Below are 22,082 nucleotides of genomic sequence, written 5' to 3' on the forward strand. Positions count from 1 at the left end.
TTCTTATAGGGCTTGAAAAACATATGGGTTCCCAATTCCATGGGGGATTTAAAAAAAAAAGACAAAAAACAACCCTCACTACACATTCCTACTGCAGAAAGTTCTATGACCACCACTTCCCACCATGTTCCCAATATTCTCCAATGACTGAGAAGGAAACACTACAATGAAGAAACCCTCCCCAAGAACTTTCAGTAAGAATCTGGCCAGACATTTTTTACAAGAGACTAAATTGCTTTTTACGAGATAATGAGAAGCTCTGCAGTTACCAGGTGTATTCTGATCTTCACCAATGCCTAATGGCTGCAGGAAACAACATCCTGCACTGTACCTGCTGTAAGCTTACCCCTTTTCTATCCTGTTACTAACTCTTGTCCTTTTTGATCTTGCAGCACCTCCTACTCCAGCCACCAAAATGGAAGAAAATGCAAATGCCAGCTTCGAAGAAGATTTTGAAGGACAGGCAACACACACAGGCAAGGAAGCTAACTGCATTTCTTTTTCTAAAAACAAGCTGAATAGTCCCTGTTCACTGGGAAAGCCCAGAATTTGAGTAGATCCAATTGGTTTGCCAAACCCCGTGCACAGAAACATAGGCTCCAAAGCCAGTGAGAGAGTATTTTAGAGTGACAATAGCCTTGCTTCTTCTGGGGAAAAGAGAAGAAAAAAATAGGAACAAAACCACACTCACACACTAGAATTAGGCATTAAGGTTCCACTATAAGGCTAAATTATTTTTTCCTCCTTGTAGAAGGTACGTTCAGCATTAAAAGTGAACCTATAAATCCTTTTGGCAAACATAGCAACACATTAAAAAGCTTTAAAAACATCCTTGCCTAAAATGACAATTCTTTTCAACCCAGCCCTCAGTCACTATGATTTTTTTTGAGCATTGACATGTAATCCAGCTCTACAGACCAGTATTGCTCCATCCCACCCTACCAGCACATGACTACATGGCAGTTATTCTCCTCACTGTGCTTTGAGGGCTTCTTTCTCTTTGTGCTAGACTAAATGGAGCTCTAGCAATAACTCTTTGTGGGGTTCTTTCCTGACCAGCCTTACTGCTGTTTTCTAATATATATATTTATATATAAAAAAACCAAGAGAGACCCAAGTATAGAACACTACCTCCATACCAAGGCTTCAAAATAGTTTTCAAAATAGTTTTGGAAATCAGGTTGCCATTCTGTTACCACTATGCCAAAAGGCTCAGGCTAACTCCCGCTAAGGAATCTTGTTTGCAAAAGATCAGGTCACCTTGGCTTTCATCCAAGGGGTGCCGTGCTTTATTCCAGCATTTTGAGATGTTGAAATTTAATCCACAACAGACCTGTGGCACCACATCTCTGTCATGAAAAGGGGAGCTGCTAACCCAGCCTTTTCTAAGTTTTCCATAGAAATAAACTTCTCTGAAAACAAAATATTCCTTGGTTTTGCTTTATAATCTAAAAATACAGGCTAAAATGCTTCATACTGAAAAACACCACTAGAATTCTGAACTGTTTGGGGTTCCCCCCCCATTTCAAAATTTAACTGCTTTAATCAACGACCTCCAAAGACCGAGATCTGAATTAGCATTTGCCATTACAAGTTACTCTTCCAGTGGAGTCAGTATGGGTTTAAAAAAACAAACAAACAAACAACACTAAACCCCAAAAAACCCTTATCCTATATTCTTAGTTTTCTGGTAAGTATTTACGTACCTTATACATTCAAATATACTGTCTATAGAGAAATGCAAACGTACTTCAGCAATAACTTTGGCCAACTTGTCAATTTTACCAAGTTTTGACATGCTTACCCTTGTTAACCACCCCTGTAGTTCACCAAAAATCCTGGTACGGGATACTGATAGGAACCAGACCACTCAAGTATTCTGGATGGGGGGGGGGGGGGGGAAAAAAAAAAAAAAATTTTTTTTTGGGGGGAATAAAAAAATAAATATATTTCTTTTGGAAGTTAACATATTGGTCCCAAAGCTCTGTTTTGCAGCACTCCTGGAGAGCCTTCTGGAAGGAAGGAGAGCAGGCAGATAAACTGTGGCACAAAAGGACAAACGAGCAAAGAGCAGAAACTTCTTGTTGCAGCCAGTTTCTCATCTAAATTCTCTCTTAGGGCCCAAAGGTGTGATCAATGACTGGAGGAAGTTTAAATTAGAAAGCGAAGATAGAGACTCCTTATCCTTGAGCAAGAAAGAAATTCTAAGACAAATGTCTTCACCACACAGATGTTTCAGTAAAGATGATAAAGATACCAGAGAGAGATTCTGCCGTAAGGTAAGCAAGAAAAAAAGCAAAATAAATTCATTTTGATTCTTTATAAAACAGTTATAAGCTAGAAAATATTGAATTTCCCAGATTCAATTTCTTTGCAACTTAGCAGAACTCACACAACACAGATAGAACAAATGCACATGCAACCACCTGTCTAGTCCTCTCTCAAAGTCTAACTTTGGTAAAATAAGCAGTAGCTTTCACAACAACATATCACGCAACACCGTCTGACCTTTCTTCCCCCTTTTCCTGACTCAATGCTCTATCCTTGGGTAAGGCAATGGAAAACTTTTAACATGTTTCATCATCTACTAGTTCTGAGAGAGCTGTAAGTCTGAATATCACTCATTATCATATACCACTTCTGGAAAGAGAGGACACAAACCCACCCAAAACCCACAAGAATTAAACTTTGATGCCACTACAGACCCTGGCAATATTCTCACCAACCCTGGCAGATTCAGAAGTTGTTGCCAAATATGGCACCTGTCTTCAATACCGCCAAGCTGACACGCAACCTCTTGGGACAGGATCTTCTCTTGTCTCTTCAAGAGACCTTCCAGAGTCACTGTAGGAAGTGACTGCTCTTCTGCCTAAGCTTTCAACATCATGTTCTTCAGACAACTTAGTCTGTTCCTGTTTCAGCGCCAGCAGATTACCACTTATTAATATGACATTCTCTCACTATTCACAGATGAGCATGCAGGAGTATGAACTAATTCACGATGAGCAAGAAGATGAAAGTTGCCTACAAAAATACCGCAAGCGTTGCATGCAGGACATGCACCAGAGGCTGAGTTTTGGGCCGAAGTACGGTTATCTATGCGAGCTGCAGAACGGGGAACAGTTCCTGGAAGCCATCGAGAAGGAACGCAAGACCACCACCGTCATTGTCCACATTTACGAAGATGGCATCAAGGGCTGCGACGCTCTCAACAACAGCTTGACCTGCCTGGCGGCTGAGTATGCCACCGTGAAGTTTTGCAAGATCAAGGCCTCCAACACGGGAGCTGGTGACCGCTTCTCAAACGAAGTGCTTCCCACCCTACTTGTCTATAAGGGTGGGGAGCTCCTCAGCAATTTCATCAGCATTTCTGAACAGTTCAATGAGGAGTTTTTTGCTGTCGATGTGGAGGCTTTCCTAAATGAGTATGGGCTGCTACCTGAAAGGGAGCTTCCAGCACTGGGAAATGGCAACACGGATGAGCAAGATGTTGAATAACTAGAGAGTCGTAGTCTCCACTGTCTCCCCTTCCGCCTGGGTGTGTTGTAAATCAATCTCAGTAACACTCATCTCTTTTAGAGAAGGCTGTCTTTGCTAACTTATCTGTATGATACACATATATAAAAATCGCCTGTTAGCATGTAAATTTTACTTAAAACACATACAGCTGACTGTCCTGTACACAAATTTCTGCACCAGCCACGATAGGAAGAACAGGAGATGATACTGATGATCTCTAAGAAACGAAGGGAAAAAAAGAAATTAAGAATTGAGAGCCCACACTTGTCTCCACAAAGAACAACTTCAATTCACCAACACCAGGACTAATCCATCCCTCTGCATACACAAAAAGCCATCACCATGCTCTGGAATTATGGCAAGTCCTGGCTCCTCAAATTTACTTCTAGCGACTTCAGTAGGAGCAAGTTCTCATGCAACGGTTTTAAGGACAAATAAATAGCCCAAAGCCCTTGCATTCCTAAATGGCACAGACATTCAGGACATTATTTTAATATTGAAAGTTAAGTGCGGAAGTATTAACAGAGACAGATGTTAGTTCAGTTTCTGTAAGTTCGTCAGCCAAACAGCTAACACAGACACATTATCAGGTAATTTTAGTTCACTGTTGCTCCATATTTTGACTAGTAATATTTGAAATGTCTGCAAGTTGCTGAAAAAAGTGTATTGTACTTATGTAATAACTCTGAATAAAGCTTAACAGCTTTTAAAACCTGCCAATGGAAGTGTGAAATATATTGACAGTACATAACTCTAACCTTAAAAACACACAAAATATTAGTAACCACACATTAGACATTTACTAAACTCCACATTTTAAGTTTTGCTAAAGGGATGCTGCCGAGAACTAAAATTTCACAATCAGCTTGAGAGGAAGACACAGAGTAAAGTCACTATAAACCTTCTTCTCTAGGTCTAAAAAAAATCCACCTCCTTAAAGTTCTGATACGAGACAACAAAACGTTAGAAATATTTCAGTTACTCTTTTGCACACTTGCATAGCTGAAGGCTGAATTTTACGCTGAGGATAGAAATATCCGTATCTTGCTAAGAGGACAGAAGTGTCTATATCTTAACTACACAATTTTACTGAAAACATTTGAGATTATCAAAATGTTAAAATTATCTTTAGTAGTCATATGACTCACCAGCTTTGATTTGACAGCTGCATGTTTTGCTCACTTTGGAGTGGGAGTTTTCAATTTTGCTTCTGATCAGGCCGCCACCGCAGAAACTGGTATCAAAATTCTGCACATGGATCAGAAAGAATTCAGAATTTTGCAGCTAAGAATCATTTCTGCAGTGACATAGCTCACACATAAGCAGGTTCTTAGCACTCTTTTAAACACTTTTTTCTCCACTTTTCACTCATATGGAAAATTTTCAGGAGTAACTGGAAGTTACTCTACTTTCCACCAGAACTGCACAACAATATATTTCTACTCAAAAATATTTGGGAAACATAACTCTGCAAAACATTACCGAAGAGCCATGGGGTACCCTTTCAAACAAAACAATTTAAACACAACTTGTGTTTATAGCTTGTTTTAATGGCAAAAAAAAGACTTTAGTTCATCCAATTTTAAGGACAATCAAAATGCTGCTGAATCTTGACTTTTAAAAGTTGTTTTGCCATGGATTAATATTTTTAACAGAGCACTAGAAAGCGTATCTCATGTACACTAAGCAAGTTCCTTATCTCTTAAATATGTATAGTCTTTAACCTGTAAAGCAATTCATGATTTTATTCCACCAAGAATTCAAATAGCATCTCTCCAAAATGTTATGATCTCCATGTTGGAAATTTCTAAATGCACGACTGGCATAAGTTTTCTGATGGAACTCCAGGCGGAATCAAGGTTTTTCCCTTAGAACAGTCCTTTCTCCACTTACTCGAGGATGACATTTCACCCTCAGCTAAAATCACCTTTGTCTTATTTCATCTGCGTCAGTAGGTTGACTCTCCAGAAAGTTACTATTTGCAGATATACCTAACACTATGAAAAACTGATAACAGGTTATGTAGAAAATAATGAATTATCTTCTGTCATAAAAATAACCAGTTACCTAAGTAGCAGGACGGCATCTGTCTTTCTTTTTTGATGAGATGTTTTACAGAGGCATGAAAAATTTCTGTCTTCTACACATCAGAAAATCTCCACGTAACTGGTAGGACCTCAACATTATTGAGAAATTTCCCTGTTTATCAAAGTATGTTTAAAAGTTATTAGGCTGCACATCAGCAACCTCATCAGGCAAGCTTCACTTTGAGAAACCAGACTGAAACCAAAAAGCCCCTGACAATACCTATCACAGAAACAACATTTATATCTAGTTGTAAGAAGTAAGCTGACATCCCAACTCCAAAGACAGTTTAAGCATACTTAAGCAGGATTTCCATCAACATGTAATTAAAAAAAGAAACACATATTATGCTAAGCCTCAACAGAAACTCATGACTAATAAACCTGCAATAAAGCTCTGATCATAGCAGTCATTTATACTTCTGCAAAAAAAAAAAAAAAGTCTTGAAAACAAAAAGTAAGACTTGACTCAAACACCATGCTACTGTAGAAAGATTCTTGAATAAGTAAATGCTTCAATGAACACACAGGAGCAGCCTTCCTGCCACCCTTGGCTACAGTAACTCACCCTTTTGACTCAGTCATAGAGACCATGAGTGTCCTCAAGTATTCTGATGCAGGCAAAAACGGAGGAGAGGGGGGAACTTGTCACCATTGGTGTCACTGCTGATCAAACCGAGAAGAAAAAAAGCTCAAGCAGATGCAGCCTGTTATTGCCTGCCGAATGCTGCCCTTCACAGGTGAGGCATTATAAACCTCAAGGTATAAGACCACCAAGGCTTTTTAAAACCACATTTTAAACCAACATAGCACAGAAGATACGGTTTCTGCCAAGTTATTCTGTAATATCAATTTTAGAACTGCACTTAGAAGAGCCAGATGGAACTTCCAACCATCCCTTTGGACTCTTATGAATACATAGAATAAAATATACCTGATGTCAAGGGTGTGAGTTAACAAAGCTCAGTTCCAGTCACGATGGAATTTTCACAATCTGAAAACTTTGGAAGATTATATAGCTAGCAAGAAAAGGATAAACCTATATTAAAACCTGAGCACAACTTAAGCAGTAGACAAGAAACAGGCTGTGAAAAGTTTGCTTTCCTTTTTCTCCTTACACACACCTATTTGTTTTTCTTAAAGAACTCATTTGCACATGATAATAATGGTTAACAGTACAAAAAGGATGGGATGCAAGATGATAAAGAAATCCTCTCCTAGTTAGTTCTGCAATTCTGACAAGCAAGAACCTGCTTGCTTTTGCATCCACTATTTCCTCACGGCAGAGTAAAGGGAAGGATCAATTCATAGATACAAGTTAAATTATTTTTTTCTCCAACAGGGTTAAATTATTTTCTTATGGCATAGATGGTAGTTAAATACAGTCCCCTGTATTAAGGCAGAAATCTCATCCAAAGCAATATCTTTCTTTGCCTTCTTCCAATCTTAAAAAATTAAACTTCCACACATCCTTGATACTTAGTTAGTTAGAAACTGAAGGATTAATTTGATTCTCTGTAGTAACACCATAAAGAAATGGATCATTTACTAAACACTGAATAAGGCTGTGGGGAGAGGAAGAAAAAAAAAAATCCTTTTCTAGGGGATCCATGGAATAACATCTCCAAACAAGCTCTACTTTTTACACCACAGGTGCTACATGAGAAGAACTACTGGAAGAGTGTTTTGTGACCATTTCATTCTCTGTGGTATGAAATCTGAAATGTTGCACTTCACTTCTATGGCCCAGTTTTGAGTAACAGGCAACTACAGAATAACCATTTTGTATTTTACCTCAGAGAATATACGCCCCCACCAAAAAAAAAATAAATAGAAAGACAGAAAACAAACCTCTATTTCCTTACTCCTCTGCTCTTCCTTCTAAGAGAGAATTTAGCAGAGCGATTTTTAAACCATGCATATCCTGAAAGACATTGCAAAATTCATCTCATGTTCTGGAGAGCACTCCCAGCTCCCCTGGACTCAAATGCTCCAGCATAACACCATTGTGCCTATTAATCCCATGCATTTGCACAGAATAACACATATATTAAATACAGAGCAGCTGCAAGCAGGGCCTTTGTTACTACAGTCACCTTCCTCAGGGAGGCCCTACTAGAGCGATACCGAGCACAAAAGATCAACACCATCTTCCAAAATTAGGTACAATTCTAAGAGGAGCTCATTTTCTAAAATGTACAAACAGAAAATACTGATGAGGTGAGGGTATTTAAGACACCTTTCTTATAGTTGTCTTTTATTAAAAGTATCCCAGTACATCCTTCGGAACCAAACCGTTTGTGTTTTTTCTTAGTGTGCCAGTACCTTTATACAAAAAAAGAAGTTTGCAGTGGTATTAAAGCACCCCAAAAGCTGGAATCCTTTTCTGTTGTGGTTCAGATCCACGTAAACAGCACATTTCATGTATGAATTACCTTTATTAACCTTACTAGAATTCTTCCCTCTTCTGCTTTCCTCATGGCAAATAAACAATAATGTTATCACCTAGCATACACAGGAGAATATCTCACAACGGAAAGCTACCTGTTCATAGTCTAAAAATCCTGATTAGGAAACAATTTTAACAATTTGCACATACCTATGAGATAATCCACGAGGGCTGCCTATGTGTAGCTGTCACTAATAGTTAATATTCCAAAATAGTGATGACTAAATCGGAGCTGGACAGAGAAATCCTCATTGAGAGTCACTGAGCAGAAGGCAGCATATGCGCATCCCAGAAGTTCTATGCCTTTTATTGATTTCTGAATTTTCCAGGTCTTCAACAGGCTGAATTGATCTGGTCTTGAAACTACTAGAAACTATTTGTATATTTATCATGCTAGTTAACCGATATTATCTAAAGTAATGCATATGGTGAAATACCAGCACCATTAAATCTAATTTTTTCCCCAACTAACGTGAATGAAATGAGATTTCTCTTAGCAAAAGAATACTTAAAGCAAGAATTGCCATACCAGGTAACTATGTGAGTCTTACCAATAGCCTGAACAACACCAGGAGTAGTATTTTTGCATTAAAATTGCAAGAAGGAAGAAAACAAAGGTTCTACATTTCTTTCAAGGATCTTTCTAAAAAGTATTGCTATAATTAATTTATACAGAGCAACAGGCTTCATTTCTTGTAAATCTGATTGACCTTCTACTTGATAATGGAACCACATGATTCTACTTGACACAGTCAGTGGATGCTGGAACAAGGTAACTGAACCTATCATCATAATTTATATTGCACATCTAACTGGTGATATTCAGGCAGCAATTCTTAATTACTAATATATTAAACTCTGATGTTTCCATCTTGCAAAGGGCCAATACTTCCATGAAGCTCCAGCTGCTTGAGTTCAGTCACTGAAGTAATTAAAAGAGAAGATCGATGCAAAGATCGCAACAGCAGCTGCTATGACCACACCTGAAATAACAAAGGAAACGTGGTTAGTGAGCAGGAAGGGCAGCGCAGTCAGCAGCAGCTGAGGTGAGGAGGGCAGGATCAAGGATGAATAACAGGTAGGAGGAGAAACAAGAAGAGCCACCCCAAAACATGGTCTACCACTGCTAAGTCAAGAACTAAAGCAACAATGTCAAGTAACTGAATTATAAAAGCTCCACATGACACTCCTAATCGAGAGCAGGATCCTTCCAGCAATCCAGCAGACCACATACTTCTCTAGTACCTTGGCCATGCCCTAGCCCATAAACAACACGCTGACTTTGCACCACCACTTAATCCCAGGAATCAGACTAGTAAAAACAACACAAATTTTAAGATTTAAGAAGCAAAAGCTATTAAGTTTTTTGTGTTTCACTGTATCTACTCTGTAAGACTCTTGATAGCACACAAGTCATTGGTGTATTGATTAACGTGCTTGTGACTGCTGCACTTGAGGAGAAAACAAAAAAAAACTCCAAAAAATACGTGAGTGATGATTCAAGGGAAAACATTTTTACATCCAAGGTAAAATACATTTATTGCTACTACCCTTTAATCTTCCAATCACCACGTTCTACTTTTAAGAATAGAAAATAAGCCACTGTTCAACTGACTAACGTGTAAATGTATTTTAGTACAAAAAGACAGCTGAAACTTGCAGCACAGAGAACCGCAGTAAGCGCAGACAGATATTTAAGAGCCGGACAAAGGAGTACCATAGAGAAGTACTTGAAAGATGAGTTCTGTGGCTCATGTTCCCTTGAATTGCTGAGGCTGACAATTAGTACCCAAGCCAAGTATGTCAGCTTCAGAAGAAGATTAGTGAGTGATGCCTAGTTGACAAAGCTCTTCAATTGTGTTTGGTTTTGTTGTGTTTTCTTTTTAAAGTACAGAATTATAGAAGTGGTGGCTCTCCAAAAGAGAAAGTAAACAACATGAACCTTTCTTCTTTTGTATTGACCTGAAAAGTATTGTATTAATCTCACCAGTTACTAATAATGCAGCAGAAGCAAACAGGACTGAAAGGGTCCATTATAACTTCTCAATTGCTATAGCAAAAATCCAGGAAGTAACGTACCCATATTTTGTTGAAGTTTCAACAGCAATGTTGCTTTTGTCAGTTGTTTCTGGTGTGTTTCATCCACGTTGTCAGCAACTGGACAAATATCAACTGCATAGAAATCAATTCAAGAGGTAAATACCAGGTGAAAAGCTAGCAGTTGTGTTTTACAATTAAATTAATGCAAAAGACCAAGAACTACATATCAACTTTATCAAGGACATTGATGGTAGAAAAAATAGTTTATTGCAGTAGCAACAGCATAGTACTAAACTATAGAGAACTACAGCTAGAAGAGTAAACATAAAGAGGAAAAATACACTGGGAAGGAGTTCCTCTTCCAAAATTTATTTTCCATACCCTGCTTTCAGAGTAACATATCCAACCACCTCACGCAACCCAGTGAGAATCTGACCACTCTGAGAGGGGAATCCCTAAAATGAACCATTAACCATCCTCCAGGATCAAAGCTTTCCCTTCAAAGCCATGTATCCAGAGTTCAGGCTACACGCAAAACTCACTGTCACTACAAAAGTGAACCCAGAATCATTTCCCTACCCAATAGTCATAAATGCCTTTTTATTTTTTTTTTTCCAAAGCACAGAAACTCCTTTCTGACGCTTTCAGAGCAAGCACAGAGGACACATTTGCCTTTGGAACAATTACTAAATCCTTAGATCGCTCAGCCAGGATTTGAGAGAGCTTGACTACTTGCAGACTGATGGGATTCAAACCCATAACTACTCCCTTTCCAAAGATCTCCCTAATCGCTTGGCTATATCCAGCTTGTTAGCAAGTGGGAGGAGAGAAAGAAAGGGATTAATCTTGAGTCCTCTAGATGAACTTGTTCACTTGTCCAATGCAGAACAAGCATGCTTTAGACTATGCAGTTCAGTGATAAGGCTACTTGATGGTGGTGAGCCAACGGTCTTTGATTTGCATTTCTGTTTCCAGGACCATTTGCTAAGGCACCGCTTGTGAAAAGTTCTGATTACAATTCGGTAGCTACTACTGCTGCAGACATCTCCAGGCAAATAAACAGTAAGAGAAAGCATTTGTGCTATTGCAGTGTGATCCAGATGTCTTCAGAAAGAACAGAATGGGCACGTCAAGATAAGGACAAGGCCTAATAGACTGTTCTTGTCAGATACTGACCTAAATAAAACCAGATCTCCCATTTCCAGAGTGGCATTCTCAATCACATATAAATTACCAATTCTACAGTGGAGTGGTAAGGCATGTCCCTGTACGATTCATATGAAGATGACTCACAGAAAAGTACGTCCTCTATCACATCATTAGCTATAGGAAAAATGTATGATCTAGATATGTGATCAGAAAGGTTGTTACTGTCACCTGAGATGAGTCATGTGCATGATTGTCTTAAAAATTTTTGAAGTCAAACTTGCACAAAATCTGTTGTTAGCCAGAAGCACTTAAACAGACATTTAGAACCCGTCTTTAGTAATTTTTATCCCCAAACCCACTGAATTTTTATAGGAGGTCCTACAACGGAGCAACTAATATTTAAAAATTTTAAAGGACAGCAAGATATATAGATACATACACAAATACACATGCATACATTAAATATTAACATTGCTTTGAGATGTGTCTGCAGGCTGCACATACATGTAAAATAAAAATAAGGACACAACATTTCAATGCAAAGGGTGCTTTTTGGAAATGATCAGATATCTCTGAAGCCCACTGGTCCAAAAGAAGGCCATAGTTTCATCATTTTTTTTATCTGTGAAAAAAAAAACAAACAACAAACCCACCCCACCATGAGCCTAAAATATGAGCAGAAATCTTCAAGTAGAGTGAATGAATTAACTGTTGCAAGATACCTTTTTTAGTAAGAATCTTAACTGGCAAAATAAGAGCATGATATTCTCTCCAAACTACTAAAGAATTCTCAATTCCCTAAAATATCACTTCTACAAAAGCTGACTGCAATTCTTGGGTCACCTCTGAAGCCTAGATCCAGCAGGTTTCTTGCTGCTTTAGTTTCAACAGTGAGCAGCATAGTTTGTTCCCTCTATGTTTCTTGCACCATCATACAAACTGTTGCACTTCTCTGAAGGTAACTTTTGAAGCTGCACATCAAAGCAGCCATTCTCACTTGCTCAGAGGTGAGAAAAACTTTAAAAAAAGAGGGAAAAAAGTAAAAAGAAATCCCATTGAGCTATTTAGTTACCAAAGGCATTTATGTCCTTAAGTTATGGAAGGACTTGTATGTGACACAGCTCTAGTACAAATCACAGTTTTCAAAAGCAGATGCTCTCTAGTACCAATTATACGAATCCTTAACTTTGTTTTAATTCTTCAATTTGCTAACAAAGATGGGGAAGTGATTACCACTACTGAAGTCTTATTAACGTTTATCTACTCAGGGTATTTAACACACTAGCCCCACCTCCTGCATCAAGGAGGAGCAGGGATTTAGTAAAGCTAATCATAAATACAGAGCTTGCATTAAAGCACTACACACCTTGAAATTACAGTGTTAGAGTCACTTATATTTTTCAATTTAATTTTTTTTTTACTTTCTATTTTTGTTTTACTTTCTATTTTCCATGTAACAATTCTAAAGCCTGATCCAGTAGTGACCTCACTGGAGACCTGTACAAGGAATCAAGATAATAAAACTGTAGGAGACAGCAGCAGAGACCATACCAAGTAAGGCCATACAACTGACCTTCTCAAGATACCTTTATTTCATATGTTTTGACTTAAAGCTGCTTGAAAAAGAAATCTTTTGGCTATACTGATTAGATCCTTCTCAAATGCATATTTTAAAAGAACAACACATTTAAAAAAGGCAATTATTTCAAAAGCCTGTTCATGTTCTTGAATTCTAAACAATTTTTTTAATCAGTAAACTTTCCCCAGAACTTCACCATGGACAGCATTTCCAGCTAATTCAAGGTCGGTGCCTAAACCCACAGGAATCAGGATATAAAAAGAAAGGTTGATGTAAAAATCCACTACAAAACAATTTTTACACCATTACTGAATACCGATCATTATAACGACAGTGTTACGCTTTGAGAAGCAACAACTGCTACTCAAATTGGAAAGATGGTTTGAAAAAGCTTTTACACAAGGGAAACTCCAAACTCCCATTATGTCACTAAAACATGCTTACAGCAATACTTAGGACTCTTCTTTGCCGAAGTACCAATAAAAATCAAGGTGTAAAATTAATGCTTTTCTTTACAAAGCAGAACACACTTCTCACACAATTATTCTAATTTCTAAAACAGCCTTCTGGGTGCTAATAAGAGTGTATAAATAAGTCAATAATACCATAACAATAGTCAGGCTCAAAGAGCACCGTGTTCATAGCATTATCGCTATCATCACTGTTAACAGAACACACTCTACAGATAAACTTTATGGTGTCCACTGGGACAATGCTAGTCTCTCAGGGTTTTTCCAAAATCCACTTTTAGGTTCTTTTCCTTTCCTCAGCTACACACTCCTAACTCTATAACCAGCAAGCTACAAGAACACAAATGCATTTTGTGAGCTACTTGGACATCATTTTACACATATCAATGGCATCAAATCTCTGTGAGGCACTGCTGTTGGTCTAATCCCATTTCCTTCCTACCTCCAGATCATATGCCCTTATATAATCAGCAAAGCTCAGCCGAATCATCCCCTCTCTCCCTCCCACGCCAATCTCCACTGTTACAATAACATTAATTTCCTTCCCTAAGTTCAACTAATTCCTTAAAGCTCAGTAATAACTAGCTTCAAGATTATTGAAGTTGCTCTTAGCAAGAGTTTTTTTTGCCGCTTTTCCTGTTTTTCTCGAGCTGTGTACATCTTTTACTTCTCAGGATAATGGGTCAGATTCCCTGCTGAAATGTTTAGTTAAAACCTGGAAAACTGATTTAGAAAGACATAATAATTTACAGTTAGCTCTGAAAAGCAACTCAAGAAAACTCAAAATGAACAAGTAGGTCAAATAGAATTATCAGTAATCACAGTCCACCCGATATAGCAAGCTCGTGGCAACATTGTCCATTTTGTTTGTCCCTAAATACCAACATCAAAAAGCATCCAAACTTCTTATCTGAAAACTAGAGTTATTTAAAAAAAAATTACAAAATTAAAACTGTAACCTGCAGCTCATATTAACATTGATTGGGGGAAAAAGAAATCCCTTCTGTAACATCACATTTAAACTGCAGATTTGACTCCGACATTGAAATCAAAGTTGTATGGGGAAGAAAACCTCACAAAATACAATAGTAAATTATATAAACCAGAAAAAAGAATTGCAGTAACTAGACTACAGCAAAATATCTGTATTAAAAAGAATGTAACAGTCTCTTAATCACATCACAAACACGTAAGCCATTCAGTAGAAAAGCTCTCTCAGTTTTCTTTCCATTTTGAGTGAATGACAAAACTTCAGTTTTATACACTGTATTAAACTAAAACACTTAAAGAAAGATGCTTTGTATTTTTGAAAGAGTCAGGTTTTAGCATGAGATCCTCCTGAAAGACACACTAGACCATATATGTGTTTTTCAATATTAATAAAAACCCCAGTAGATCTGACTAAAGCTCTCAACTTCTTATTCCAACTTATTCTAAGCAGTATCAGAACTACTCAGCTCTTAAACCAGCAAAGCTGAACTGCTAAAAAAAGAAACCGAAATATAAAGCTTTACAGGTTTTTCTTAGAGACAGTTTGTCAGTATAGGATCACCCTCAATGTGCAGGGTAACACATGCAAACCATGATCAACCACATAATTTACTGTAGGCTGTGGCTGCACAGAGAACGCTGTGAATAAGCAAAATATCCAAGAGAAGACAGAGCTGTTACAAGCCAAATGCAAAAACTGCAAGAACTCTTCTCACTTTTCACAAATACATTTAAACAGATATCAGCCTTCAGAACTGATACGAAATAAGCCAACTTTAAGCATATCTGTATCTGGATAAAATTGGCCTGGGTCATTATTAGCCAGCATTTTCGCAATCTGTGATGCGGCCTGTCCTGGTGCTCGGATATTCTATTTACCTGTGTTCATCTCCTCTGCTATGTGGATATCCTCAGCTTGCACACACTGATCCAACATCTCAACAAAACGTTCCTGAATTTCTCCAGCGGCCTCATCACCAAACTTATAATCACTGAGCATCACACTGGATCCAGAAACTGGGACAAACAGTCTTTGAGGTAAGATATGATATTCCCTCTGAAAATCTGCAAGAAAAGGCGGGGGGGAATACCATGCAAATAAAAACCTTGCCAGTTCTGATAAGATTCCTCACTAATCTCTGACTGCAAGATAAAGCTGTTGCAAAAGAACTGCTCAAGGTTTCCATGTAAAAGTCTCTGCAGAAATACCCCAGCGACCTCCAGATCAGACCAGAAAACGCTAAACAGACTTTTCATGTTTCAAGTGGCTAGTAAAAGAACTGCAGACAAGAGTGTGTACTGGCCAGCGAGATTTCAACACCCCAAAGGATTGCAACCGCGTAGCGGCTTTATGCCATAAAACCACAAAGTGCGGGTGCCACCTACAGACCAAATGGAGAACTGCATGCAGCTGAAAAAGTAAATCGTGCAGGCTGGGTAAAGGCTGGCTACCACCAAAACTTGACTGTCTATTCCCAAATAAACGGTAGCTCTTGGACATGAATCACCCTCCTCACACAATCAACCTGTTTCGATTTCTATTTTTTTCTTCCTAAAATCTCTGCCAAAGTTAGTGGTTTTTAACAGGCTTCCATTTATGTAAGATCTAAAAATTGGTATTTAAGTTAACTAGCAATACTAAAAATTAAATTAAATTAACTAGCAAAAAAACCTCACAAGAACAAGAAGGTAACTTGATGCCACTGCACTGACGCAGAGAAGTTTAAGGAATCACCCAGCATGAGTGAGATCATCTGGTCCCAGCATATCCCCCCTTAGTTTTTAGTATAATCACAACAAAAAATTGTTTTCATTAGATCAACTTGCATCATGTTCTGACCACTGCATGCTAATCTGTTAAATTAAAGTTAAAGTAAGCCAGCAGTTGGCGCTGAAATAAGATCTCCTTCTTTAAAAGATGCAACACCTGTAAAATAGCGTATCATGACAAAAAAGTCCAGGGGGGCAGAGACAATCCAAAGGATATATTCCTACAGGTAGGTAGACAAGAAATCCTCAGGATACATCATAATCACCCCACAAAATGCCATATTAATTTAACTAACTATTGAACTTCAGGGTTCATATCCATTAGCATTCAAAACATAGGTGATGCAAGACAATGAAAAGCCATGTCCAGCTGGTTCTTTTAATCCTACCAAATTTCATCAGATTCAATACAAATGTCATACTGTGATTTTATTAAAAAAAAATAAAAATGTGTGAGTTAGAAATTCAGCAAATCTTTAAAAAGTATGAAGAAAGAAGCTGAAGTTGCATTTTGTAGTCATGAGAACTGAACATCAACTTTGTGACAAAACCGTGATGCCAGAGAGCATACAAAAATTCTCACAATTTAAGAAAAAGTCAAGGCTGCCAAAAAAAACTTGGTATTGGCCTTTTATTCTACTCTAATCAAACCAGAACTTCAGTATCCCAGCATAATTTTCTACAAAAGCTAAAATTCACTGCACATGAAAGCTGTTTTTTCTTTGGATTCCTACTTTTTTTGTGAGGTCCTTCATTTATAATGAGATCTTCAAATAGTATTTCACAACGATCACTCAATGTGTTTATTATGTCTCTTTTCAAAGCCTGCAAGGACAGTAATAGAAACAGTATCAGTAATAGAAAACCCCATTGCAACACTTCTGACTCCTGATAAACAACAAAAAGAGTCCCTCATTGGGTTTAACCTGTGTTGAAAGAATAGTTTTTCCAGAAAATATAAAGTCTGAACAGAATTTTTATGAGTCAAAGAAAAGAAAACCTAACATCAAAATAACTAAAATCAAAATAGAAAACAACAAAAATGAAAAGCTGAGGAAAATGTTAGTATTGTTAGAATAAGAACTAACAGCTTCTAGACATTTGTCCCTGCTCACTGGCAGGGGGGCTGGACTAGAGGACCTTTAAAATTCCCTTACAGCCCAACACATTCTATGATTCTATGATTACTATCAAAACTGAACAAAAATAATTACAAGACTGACTCAATAACGGGGAAAAAGAAATAAACCACTGTGCAGACAAAGCTGTATTTTCCTTCTACACACACAAAAATATGTAACCTCTTCTTTTTACGGTTTACCACAGCCTAATCACCTCAACAGTTTGTGCAAAGACTCATCAGAGTACAACCTCAGCAACAGGTGACATACCTGCTGAAAATGAAAGAAGAACTAAATCCACCACACACGCAGGTGGTTTCCAAAAAAATCTGTATGTTCAAGGGGATGAACATCTTGATACTAGTTTAGACCGTGTCATTTTGCCAAAGACAAAATGGTAAGATAAATTTCATGTATTTCAGAGAAATGTTTCTGGTGAATTAATCACCCTTTTACTACCTGAATAGCTTCTTTAACTTTCGGCCTGTTGTTATGTATGTAGGCTCTGCATTTCACGGCACCTTTGAGATTGATGGAACCCCTGCAGACCTGGACTGTAGCTGTTGATCTGTGACTTGAACCGTGGGACTGCAAAATAAACATATTTCAGTGTTATCTTGTTAGGGAGGCATGTGCAGCAGGAGTAAATTAAGACCAAAAATATCTCTTATTTTCCATTATAGAAAATATATTTAATTTTCCAGACCTTCCATATCTTGCAATATAAATATTTGTGACTATAAGACTTGTACAACTTTTTAGGCAAGTGGCTTGTGGCTAACAGCAATCCAGAAATCTTTAACTACGAAGTTTGCATTTGTACTCTCCATCAAGCACAACCTGCAGTATCCTGAGTCATCCCATCCATCAGTCAGTACCAAATTATGAGCGTGGTCACATTTAGAACACTATCAAACTGCTGCCACGAAACATTTGCCCTAATTACCAAAACAATGAGTGTTCTGCATGAAGCACACTCAAGACAACACCTGGAAACACAGGGACACAGAACTTCCACATCAGCTGCATAAACTGTCATGGCCAAAATAAAAAGCTTTGCTTGCTCCAAGGCAACTAACCATTGGAACAATGTAAGAACAAAAGAAGCAGAGATACTCAGTAAGACTTTAAAATGGTATCTTACACATTTCTAAAAGCAAGCTGGATTTCTAGACAGTAATTTGGAATGCTATTTTATTTTTTATTCTACTTAATAACAGCAAGGCTATACTTAAGGAACCACTAAATACTTACCAGCTGTGTCAGAATCTTGACATCAGAAAATTGAGTGCTGGACTGAGTATTTCCTCTTAACTTTTTCTGAGGGGAAAAAAGAAAGAAAATTCTGTGTGTCATGAAACGAGAAAAAAGAAAAATCTCCCTGAATGAAAGCCTCCCCACTACAGTACAAAATGTGCCCTGGTTTATAGCTTTTAAAAGAGAAAAACAGCACATAGAAACAGCCATGAGAATATAGTTACTAAACTAAAGAGATGAATGCATCAGCTGAATGAAGTGGTTCCACTCCTAGTTAAACATTCAGACATAACTGACACCTTACTCATGTTCTTTAATGAGGAGACAGCATATAGAAAAAAAAATTCGTCAGACTTCACATATTACTGCATTTGCTTTGCCAGAGGAAGGAGAGGTGACACACAGCTATGAGGACAGGAAACACAAGGAGCCCTGCATGTTAGTTACTGAAACAGGCCAACTAGACCAACAAATATTATATAGAAGAGGCCTTGGTCAATGATTTATCAGACTGGAGGTTCTAACAATGCACCTGTTAGCATTCAATTTCTTGTTTTCCAGTACTCACCTGCCCTTCCAGTAGTTCTGTGTCATCATCTTTAACTTGTCCATTGATCAGGAAAACACTGTCTTCTATCTGCTTTGACCACCGATTTAACCCATTCTTTAAAAAAGCAAGAACACAAAAATCTCATAAGAGGAAAGAGAATTTCACTAGAAGAGCTGGACGGTGCCATGCTGAAAATTCTAGAAATACATGTTTCAACCGTTAACTCCAAGACACGTTTAAAGTCACTGAAAAATCTACATGTTTTCCAAAGTTAAGTGGTATACCCAACACACTGAGAATACATCCACTAAGAACAAAGCATTTCAAAATACTGAAGGGAACTAACTTTTGTAGAGGCCAATTCACACTATAAGCACTCCATACAGTACCCCTACTCTAACTGGATGTAGAAGAGACTTTAGTTGGAATGCTTAGGACAACTGCAAAGTAGTTTTGAGCAAAGGAATCTGCCAACACTAAGCACAACTATCCACATTTTTTACACTATGAATTCCTCACAACGACTGCACATTACACTTAAAAGAGGAATTACTGCCAAACATTCTCTGGTGAGAAGTCCTAGAGGTCTACTCACACTATGCAAATCCTTCTCATTTAATTTTCAATCAAAAAAGTAGTGGAGAGACCGACTACAAAACCAATTAGTTACCAGCTAGTTACCTTGGTGTTCTTCTCCAAGTCATGGTTTGGTGAAGTAGCAAGAAGCGGAATGTGAATATTAACATTTACTGTGCAGCCCAAAGCTAACCAGGAAGCAGACAGAGCACTCTGGTATTTCCAATCTGCTGGTTTAGCTGAACTCTGAGAGCAGAAGAAAGTGACAAAGCATCAATACAAAGCACTTCACTCAAACAGACTATAATTTTTTTTTGAAACATTACTTGTCATGCATTAAAAGCTGTACATGACATATTAGATGACAAGCTTACCTTGGGATCTTGTACATCATAGGTTCGGCAAACTACTCTTTGCTACTTAAAGAAAAAGATCCAGTGAAAAGCAAAGAACTGAGTACAAAAAATTTGCCATCGACTTTGTCCTTTACTAAACTTCTCTGCTGAGCTAACTGACGCTCTGAAGTTCTCACTTCTCCTAAGTGTAAACAAGTGGAAAAACATTTGACTGTAAACTCCAACTACCATAGTGCTGCTGTCCCATCTCTTACAAACACATCAAGATCAACAGGGATTCACAGGGAAAACTACAGGGGCACCAATTTGCAATTTGTCCTAATCTCCCCCAAGAAAAAAAAAAAAAAAATCTTTCCTCTCCTCGTATTACTTCATTATCAACAGACTCACCATCCTTCTGCAGCGCCAGGGCAGATCCTACATGACTGCTGTCTCAACACTTCCACAGAAGCATCACTGTTAACAGCAAGCTTAAGAAGCTATGCAGTATTTCAGATATTTTCTCCAATTCATGCAAACCAAAACTGACTGGGGAAGGCACAATTTGATGCCAGAACACAGATAAACCTCACAGTAAGAAATGACAGAAATTTTGCAGGGGTAAGAAGGTCAACAGTTTTACTCATGGCTAATCAGAAAATCTCATTATTTCAACTTACTGATTTATGCCTAGCTGAACTCAACTGTTTTCTCCAAATTTATCATTTATCCAGAAATAATTCCAGAAAAGAGGTTGAGGGTAGCAGCCTCAATCAATCAAGCTTGCTCATAAAGGATACTTTTTTGTAGCAGAACAAATCTGAAGAGCTGCTCTGTCCGAGACCTCCTCCTCAGCAGGTTTCCAGAGCCTTCTTTTGGTCAAGGACTTTTCCACAGAGAAGACCAGCTAAAGATAAGAAAAGTGTTACAGGTTTTTCCACAACAATAATGCACTATAATTTCTGGAAAATAGTCTTGTACTGAAGTTATAACCCCAAGTGTTAACACAATTATTTATAAATAGATTGAGCTTCCATGACATCAACATGTCATGTTAAAAGAACACTCAACACATATTCAGAGGGAACTACTCCAAAGAAGAAGTTGCTTGTGAAATCTTAATTCAGAGTCCTGATATATAGAACCAAGCAACACACATTCATTCAACTTGTATGTTTTTCTTTACAAAAAATATTACAGCTGTATGCCTATCAGTTGAGGATTGGCTAAGACAGCTGTGCTAAGTAACTACCAATTAAAAAATAATTTTTAGTTCAGCAATCACCTGCAGAACAGCTCACCTTTTTTTGTTGGCTACTAGTTTCAGTAATCACAATTGAGATGTGATTACACTCTACTGCCAAAACCTTAAGCTTCAAAACCGCCTCATGTTCAAATCACTTATCATGCCTACCTTATGAAAATTATAAAGTTAACCTCCACCTACAGAACAAGAACTAAACACTGCACCAGATGCACCAATGCTGCAATAAAAATTCATTTTAAGTCTATCACACAGTAGCATGTTCTAAGTACACCAGCGTCAAATTCTACTAGATCTATATAAGATATTCCTTTTAAAGGAATGAGACCTATAGATCTTGCACTCTTGTAAACACCTCTAATCTGAACAACTAGTCCAGACAAAAAAAACCCTAACATGTTACCGTCATTAGCGATTGTGCCACAAGGATTTAGCTTAATGTAAACCTTGGAGACTTTTTCCTTAAACACAAATGTCTGCTTTCAGTCAATAAGAGAAAGATTTGCTACGGCAGTAACAAACATTACAAGTAGCAGAGTTAGCAAACACAGTCTCACCAGACAGTGATTTCTGAGGTTTCAGTCTCGAAACCCTCATCAAACCAGAGCATTTGTGGTTTTGGCAATAAAGCAACAAAACAACCATATATACTCAAGCCAATGATAGAAAATCACCCAGCTACAAACCTAAAGATATTTCTGTTTTTCTACGAGGAAGTTTACTTACCTTGCGCAAAGCATTTTGACTATCTTTTGACAGTTCTGGAGTGGCAATAATAAATACACCAAGAACTAGTAAGCCCCCAGGAAGCATTCTAGAAACCTTTAAAAAGAAAAACAAACATTTGGTAATAGGAAATCAAAATCTAGCAACCATGACACTTGATATACCAAAAATTCCTAATGAGACAAGTGTGCATCAAGAGCAGG

General features: G+C 37.8%; 2 protein-coding genes across 2 annotated transcripts in view; one reads left to right on the forward strand and one right to left on the reverse strand.

The window, feature by feature from the left end:
* Positions 1 to 393: 393 nt before the first annotated feature.
* Positions 394 to 3,498, forward strand: PDC (phosducin). Its single transcript, XM_009874712.1, has 3 exons — positions 394 to 476; positions 2,119 to 2,279; positions 2,971 to 3,498. Exons 1-3 carry the CDS (start codon positions 416 to 418, stop codon positions 3,496 to 3,498), a joined length of 750 nt encoding a protein of 249 aa, XP_009873014.1. The 5' UTR covers positions 394 to 415.
* Positions 3,499 to 8,865: 5,367 nt separating this feature from the next.
* LOC104277912 (chromosome unknown open reading frame, human C1orf27) overlaps positions 8,866 to 22,082 on the reverse strand; it is a 14,171-nt gene continuing 954 nt past the window's right edge. Inside the window, exons 3-13 of the mRNA XM_009874714.1 lie at positions 21,880 to 21,975; positions 20,690 to 20,796; positions 19,929 to 19,965; positions 19,660 to 19,800; positions 18,997 to 19,092; positions 18,426 to 18,491; positions 17,631 to 17,759; positions 16,785 to 16,875; positions 15,160 to 15,345; positions 10,132 to 10,224; positions 8,866 to 9,035 (exon numbers count right to left, since the gene is read on the reverse strand). Of these exons, the coding sequence (XP_009873016.1) occupies positions 8,968 to 9,035; positions 10,132 to 10,224; positions 15,160 to 15,345; positions 16,785 to 16,875; positions 17,631 to 17,759; positions 18,426 to 18,491; positions 18,997 to 19,092; positions 19,660 to 19,800; positions 19,929 to 19,965; positions 20,690 to 20,796; positions 21,880 to 21,975 (1,110 nt within the window). The 3' untranslated portion in view covers positions 8,866 to 8,967. The remainder of the gene's footprint in view (positions 9,036 to 10,131; positions 10,225 to 15,159; positions 15,346 to 16,784; positions 16,876 to 17,630; positions 17,760 to 18,425; positions 18,492 to 18,996; positions 19,093 to 19,659; positions 19,801 to 19,928; positions 19,966 to 20,689; positions 20,797 to 21,879; positions 21,976 to 22,082) is intronic.

The sequence above is a fragment of the Apaloderma vittatum genome, unplaced genomic scaffold (genome assembly GCF_000703405.1).
Source record: "Apaloderma vittatum isolate BGI_N311 unplaced genomic scaffold, ASM70340v1 scaffold9848, whole genome shotgun sequence".
Classification (NCBI taxonomy): Eukaryota; Metazoa; Chordata; class Aves; order Trogoniformes; family Trogonidae; genus Apaloderma; species Apaloderma vittatum.

What these genes read in the sequence shown, in the direction of transcription:
- PDC (XM_009874712.1), top strand. Translation starts at nt 416, where the DNA reads ATGGAAGAAAATGCAAATGCCAGCTTCGAAGAAGATTTTGAAGGACAG. An exon ending in AGGACAGGCAACACACACAG is followed by an intron (nt 477 to 2,118) that starts GCAAGGAAGCTA and finishes ATTCTCTCTTAG; the next exon opens with GGCCCAAAGGTGTGATCAAT. An exon ending in GAGAGAGATTCTGCCGTAAG is followed by an intron (nt 2,280 to 2,970) that starts GTAAGCAAGAAA and finishes CACTATTCACAG; the next exon opens with ATGAGCATGCAGGAGTATGA.